Source organism: Leucoraja erinacea, chromosome 39, assembly GCF_028641065.1.
Source record: "Leucoraja erinacea ecotype New England chromosome 39, Leri_hhj_1, whole genome shotgun sequence".
Lineage (NCBI taxonomy): Eukaryota > Metazoa > Chordata > Chondrichthyes > Rajiformes > Rajidae > Leucoraja > Leucoraja erinaceus.
This window is the reverse complement of record NC_073415.1, coordinates 10,823,264-10,829,263: the sequence shown is the minus strand read 5'-3', so window position 1 is coordinate 10,829,263 and position 6,000 is coordinate 10,823,264. Positions and strand designations below refer to the sequence as shown.

Sequence of the window (6,000 nt, the reverse complement as noted above, 5' to 3'; positions counted from 1 at the left end):
CCTTGTTGATGGAGGCGGCGATGATCTGAGAGTTGACGACAATGGAGTTGCCCTGGCTGCCGATGTCGGACCCCATCCTCACTGTGGCGTTCTCTGTCGATAGAAACTGCCCAAGGTTGTTGTAGAGAATTAAAACCACCTTGACAACACCTGCAGAAAGCACAGCAGGCTTTAGCAATGAGAGGGACATGTTTGTTGTCATGTGGACCGGGCTTGTACCGAGGTAACTGTATCGAGCTACAGTGGAGAGATGAGACAGCAGATGCTGGCATCTAGAGCAAAAATCCAATTCTATTTGTTTTTCTTTTTTCAATACATAGATACATAGAAAATAGGTGCAGGAGTAGAGGCCATTCGGCCCTTCGAGCCTGCACCGCCATTCAATATGATCATGGCTAATCATCCAACTCAGTATCCCGTACCTGCCTTCTCTCCATACCCCCTGATCCCTTTAGCCACAAGGGCTACATCTAACTCCCTCTTAAATATAGCCAATGAACTGTGGCCTCAACTACCCTCTGTGGCAGAGAATTCCACAGATTCACCACTCTCTGTGTGAAGAATGTTTTTCTCATCTCGGTCTTAAAGGATTTCCCCCTTATCCTTAAACTGTGTGGCCCCTTGTTCTGGACTTCCCCAACATCGGGAACAATCTTCCTGCGTCTAGCCTGTCCAACCCCTTAAGAATTTTGTAAGTAAAATGCAAAATGCTTTTATTCAGAACAAAAATACAAAGTAGTAATACAATCAAAGAATGCCTATATTAAACCAATGCTATTGGAAGTCAGAAGAGTATCTGAGGAGGGGTTGTTCAGGAAGGGAATGCAGGTACTAGTTTAAACCGTAGAAAGACATAAAAATCTGGAGCAATTCAGCGGGTCAGGCAGCATCTCTGGAGAGGAGGAGTAGGTGAAGGACTTTCTTCAGATTGAGTCGGGGGAAAGGGGAATGAGAGATATGGACTGTGATATAGAGAGATATAGAACTAATGAATGAAAGATATGCAAAAAGCAATGATGATCAAGGATAGATGGAGCCCACAAGGTGATAATGAGTTCTACAGAGTGTAATTTGGATTTTTAACTTATGTATTGTGTGTTTTTTTAAAAAATATATAAATTATGATGTTTTTATGTGGTATACTAAGATTTTATATGTATTTTAAGATATCCAATATGCAATGCATTGGAAAGAGCCATGGTTTTCAAGGGAAATTGGACACTTGGTTCGGAAAAAGAGAGAGATCTACAATAATTATAGGCAGCATGGAGTAAATGAGGTGCTTGACGAGTATAAAGAATGTAAAAAGAATCTTAAGAAAGAAATTAGAAAAGCTAAAAGAAGATATGAGGTTGCTTTGGCAAGTAAGGTGAAAGTAAATCCAAAGGGTTTCTACAGCTATATTAATAGCAAAATTATAACGAGGGATAAAATTGGTCCGTTAGAGAGTCAGAGTGGACAGCTATCTGCAGAGCCAAAAGAGATGGGGGAGATATTGAACAATTTCTTTTCTTCGGTATTCACCAAGGAGAAGGATATTGAATTATGTGAGGTAAGGGAAACAAGTAGAGTAGCTATGGAAACTCCATAGATGCTGCCACACCTCTGAGTTTCTCCAGCAATTTTGTGTACAGACAGACAGTATAACCTGTTTAGTTTAGAGATACCAAGTCTGCGCTGACCAACAATCACCCGTACACTAATTCTATGTGATCCCACTTTATAAACCTACACTAGGGACAATTTACAGAAGCCAATTAACCTACAAACCCGCACGTCTTTGGAATGTGGGAGGAAACCGGAGCTCCTGGAGAAAACCCACGCAGGTCACGGGGAGAATGTAAAAACTCCCTAAAGATAGCACCCGTGGTCAGGATTGAACTCGGATCTCTGGTGCTCTCTGTGAGGCAGCAAACATCGTCTGTGTCCATTTCACCACATGGATGCTGCCTGCTGGTTTCCTCCAGCAGATTATTTTTATTAGAAGCAATTGTTACAGAGATAAAACATTCGGCATCTAAAGTTATACAATTATTGTACAGCTTCATTTTTTATCCTTATAACCTAAACCATGAAAATGAAAAAAGAAAAGAAAAAGAAAAAACACGAAAGAAAGAATAGAAGGCGAAAAGATAGATCGAAAAAGAACAAAAGAAAGTCCCCTAAACTACCAAGGTAATGAGGCAGAAATATATAGAAAGAAGAAAAAAGATGCAGGAAGATTGTTCCCGATGTTGGGGAAGTCCAGAACAAGGGGTCACAGTTTAAGGATAAGGGGGAAATCTTTTAGGACCGAGATGAGAAAAACATTTTTCACACAGAGAGTGGTGAATCTGTGGAACTCTCTGCCACAGAAGGTAGTTTAGGCCACAGTTCATTGGCTATATTTAAGAGGGAGCTAGATGTGGCCCTTGTGGCTAAAGGGATCAGGGGGTATGGAGAGAAGGCAGAGATGGGATACTGAGTTGGATGATCAGCCATGATCATATTGAATGGCGGTGCAGGCTCGAAGGGCCGAATGGCCTACTCCTGCACCTAATTTCTATGTTTCTATCTATGTTTTTATGAAAAGATAGATCGAAAAAGAACAAAAGAAAGTCCCCTAAACTACCAAGGTAATGAGGCAGAAAGATATAGAAAGAAGAAAAAAGATAAATAAAGTTTGCTTCTTGTTCAGGTTTCAGCAACTCTTCACTTCAGAAAGTTAGGATGGAGTCAGTTGACCAGGACTTGTACAAGCCTCAGCACCAACTGATGCAAGGATGATGGATGTGAAGGGAAGAGAGGAATGGTTTCTCTGTATCACTCCTGAAGATCGAGAACTAAATTACCAAACTCTGAGCACCTCTTGAAATGCAGAGAAATCCTATACAGATCAAACATCAACCGTGGGATCATTCCATGGTTCTTTGGTCCTCCAAAATATTCCTAATGGAATTTAAACTGGAGAACACTCAAGAACATGTACATGGTTTGAGATTGTCAGTGAAGAGTGGAGGGCTGGCTGAGGGAGGGGGAATGGGATGAAATTATGAAGCTGGTGCAAAAGTTAGGAATGGCCTAATTCTGCTCCTATGCCTTATGATCATAGCCCTACAGTAAGTGAACGGCAAGTTGCCAAGACCCATTTAGGAGATTGAGAGGGGATCTTATAGAAACTTACAAAATTCTTAAGGGGTTGGACAGGCTAGATGCAGGAAGATTGTTCCCGATGTTGGGGAAGTCCAGAACAAGGGGTCACAGTTTAAGGATAAGAGGGAAGTCTTTTAGGACCGAGATGAGAAAAACATTTTTCACACAGAGAGTGGTGAATCTGTGGAACTCTCTGCCACAGAAGGTAGTTTAGGCCACAGTTCATTGGCTATATTTAAGAGGGAGTTAGATGTGGCCCTTGTGGCTAAAGGGATCAGGGGGTATGGAGAGAAGGCAGGGATGGGATACTGAGTTGGATGAGCAGCCATGATCATATTGAATGGCGGTGCAGGCTCGAAGGGCCGAATGGCCTACTCCTGCACCTATTGTCTATGTTTTGTCTGTTGATGTTAATGACTAGATGCTTCCCTAGCACACATCAGAAGCAAAGGAAATAACAACCAAGACACACAGAAGGTGGTGGGTGTATGGAACGAGCTGCCAGAGGAGGTAGCTGAGGCTGGGACTATCCCAACATTTAAGAAACAGTTAGACAGGTACATGGATAGGGCAAGTTTAGAGGGATATGGACCAAGTGCAGGCAGGTGGGACTAGTGTAGCTGGGACATGTTGGCCTGTGTGGGCAAGTTGGGCCGAAGGGCCTGTTTCCACACTGTATCACTCTATAAGATGGCCACACTTACCATTCCGACTGTTCTGCTTGATGGTGTTGGGTGAGATGTGGATAAAACTCTCGGTCAGGTAACTGTGTGGAAACGTCACCTCCTTCACCTGCCCTTCAGTGTTGAGCACGGACACTTCCAAGACTGTAGAGAGGGAGAGAAAGAAAGGTGAGAATGAACTCTGTGAAGGAGGGATGTGGGAGAATGGAGGGGGGGGGGGGCAAAAGCTGGGTATGAGGAGAAAAAAATATGGAGAGGGAAAATGACAAAACATACGACAATAGGTGCAGGAGTAGAGGCCATTCAGCCCTTCGAGCCTGCACCGCCATTCAATATGATCATGGCTGATCATACAACTCAGTATCCCATCCCTGCCTTCTCTCCATACCCCCTGATCCCTTTAGCCACAAGGGCCACATCTAACTCCCTCTTAAATATAGCCAATGAACTGTGTGGCCTCAACTACCTTCTGTGGCAGAGAATTCCACAGATTCACCACTCTCTGTGTGAAAAATGTTTTCCTCATCTCGGTCCTAAAAGACTTCCCTCTTATCCTTAAACTGTGTGACCCCTTGTTCTGGACTTCCCCAACATCGGGAACAATCTTCCTGCATCTAGCCTGTCCAACCCCTTAAGAATTTTGTACGTTTCTATAAGATCCCCCCTCAATCTTCTAAATGGGTCTTGGGTAGCATTGCCAACTTGCCAATTCACTTACTGAAGGGCTATGACCATAAGGCATAGGAGCAGAATTAGGCCATTTGGCCCATCGAGTCTGCTCCACCATTCAATCATGGCTGAACTATTTGTCCTTCTCAACCCCATTTTCCTGCCTTCTCCTGGCCTCAACTACTTTCAACAATATACCCAGCAAGAGATTCCAAAAGCAGAATATTATACCCAGCAGAGAGCATTAGAACGGGTGTGACAATGGCCTCATGACCCACCACAGAGAGGGGGTGACTCAGTCTCCTGGAGAGGGGCATAAAACTAATTGCTCCAGATTCAAGAGAGGGCAGGATTGTGGCACAGCAGTAGAGTTGCTGCCTTTCAGTGCCAGAACCCCAGGTTGTACCTGTCTACAGGTGATGTTATGAAGGTAGACAAAAATGCTGGAGAAACTTAGCGGGTGAGGCAGCATCTACGGAGCTACGGAATAGGTGACGTTTCAGGGGTCTCGACCACAGATGCTGCCTCACCCGCTGAGTTTCTCCAGCATTTTTGTCTACCTTCGATCTGCAGTTCTTTCTCAAACAGGTGATGTTGTCGGGAGTTTGCATGTTCTCCCTGTGGGTTTTCTCCGGGTGCTCCGGTTTCCTCCCACATTCCAAAGAATTGCAGGCTTGTAGGTTAATTGCCTTCTGTAAATTGTCCCTGGAGTGTGGGATAGAACTAGTGTACAGGGGGGGGTCGCTGGTTGGCACAGACTGGGTGGGCCTAAGGGCATGTTTCCATGCTGTATCTCTAAACTAAACTACGTATAGGGGAGATACATATGTATATTAAGTTGTTCAAGATGGAACTGCAGATGCTGGAGAATCGAAGGTAGACAAAAATGCTGGAGAAACTCAGCGGGTGCAGCAGCATCTATGGAGCGCAGGAAATAGGCAACGTTTCGGGCCGAAACCCGGAAGGGTTTCGGCCCGAAACGTTGCCTATTTCCAGAAGGATTTCGGCCCGAAACGTTGCCTATTTCCAGAAGGATTTCGGCCCGAAACGTTGCCTATTTTCAGAAGGATTTTGGCCCGAAACGTTGCCTATTTCCTTCGCTCCATAGATGCTGCCGCACCCGCTGAGTTTCTCCAGCATTTTTGTGAAGCTACAAACTAGGTTAGTAGGTTAATTGGTTGCGAAAGGAGGAAAGATTGGACAGGCTTAAACCTGGTTAAGGGGCTTGACGGAAGATGCTGACTATTCTTGACAAAGTGGAGAGGAATTTTGCACATTTCGGGGGATCTGCAACTTGTAGATGCGGTTTGAAGTGCAGAGTTACCATTTTAAAGAAACGTTGCCTATTTCCAGAAGGGTTTCGGCCCGAAACGTTGCCTATTTCCAGAAGGATTTCGGCCAGAAACGTTGCCTATTTCCAGAAGGATTTCGGCCCGAAACGTTGCCTATTTCCTTCGCTCCATAGATGCTGCCGCACCCGCTGAGTTCCTCCCACAATTGTGTCCACTTATGTATA

The 6,000-nt window shown here is 44.5% G+C and overlaps 1 protein-coding gene across 3 annotated transcripts in view; it reads right to left on the bottom strand.

Moving 5' to 3' along the window:
- The window catches only part of LOC129714350 (adhesion G protein-coupled receptor L1-like), a 350,449-nt gene that overhangs the window by 54,303 nt on the left and 290,146 nt on the right, over window positions 1–6,000 (bottom strand). For all 3 annotated transcript variants that reach the window (XM_055663898.1, XM_055663900.1, XM_055663899.1), the window contains 2 exons: window positions 3,837–3,959; window positions 1–150 (listed from right to left, as the gene is read on the bottom strand). The exon at window positions 1–150 is cut by the window's left edge and continues 56 nt beyond it. In XM_055663898.1, coding sequence (XP_055519873.1) covers window positions 1–150; window positions 3,837–3,959 — 273 coding nt within the window. The remainder of the gene's footprint in view (window positions 151–3,836; window positions 3,960–6,000) is intronic.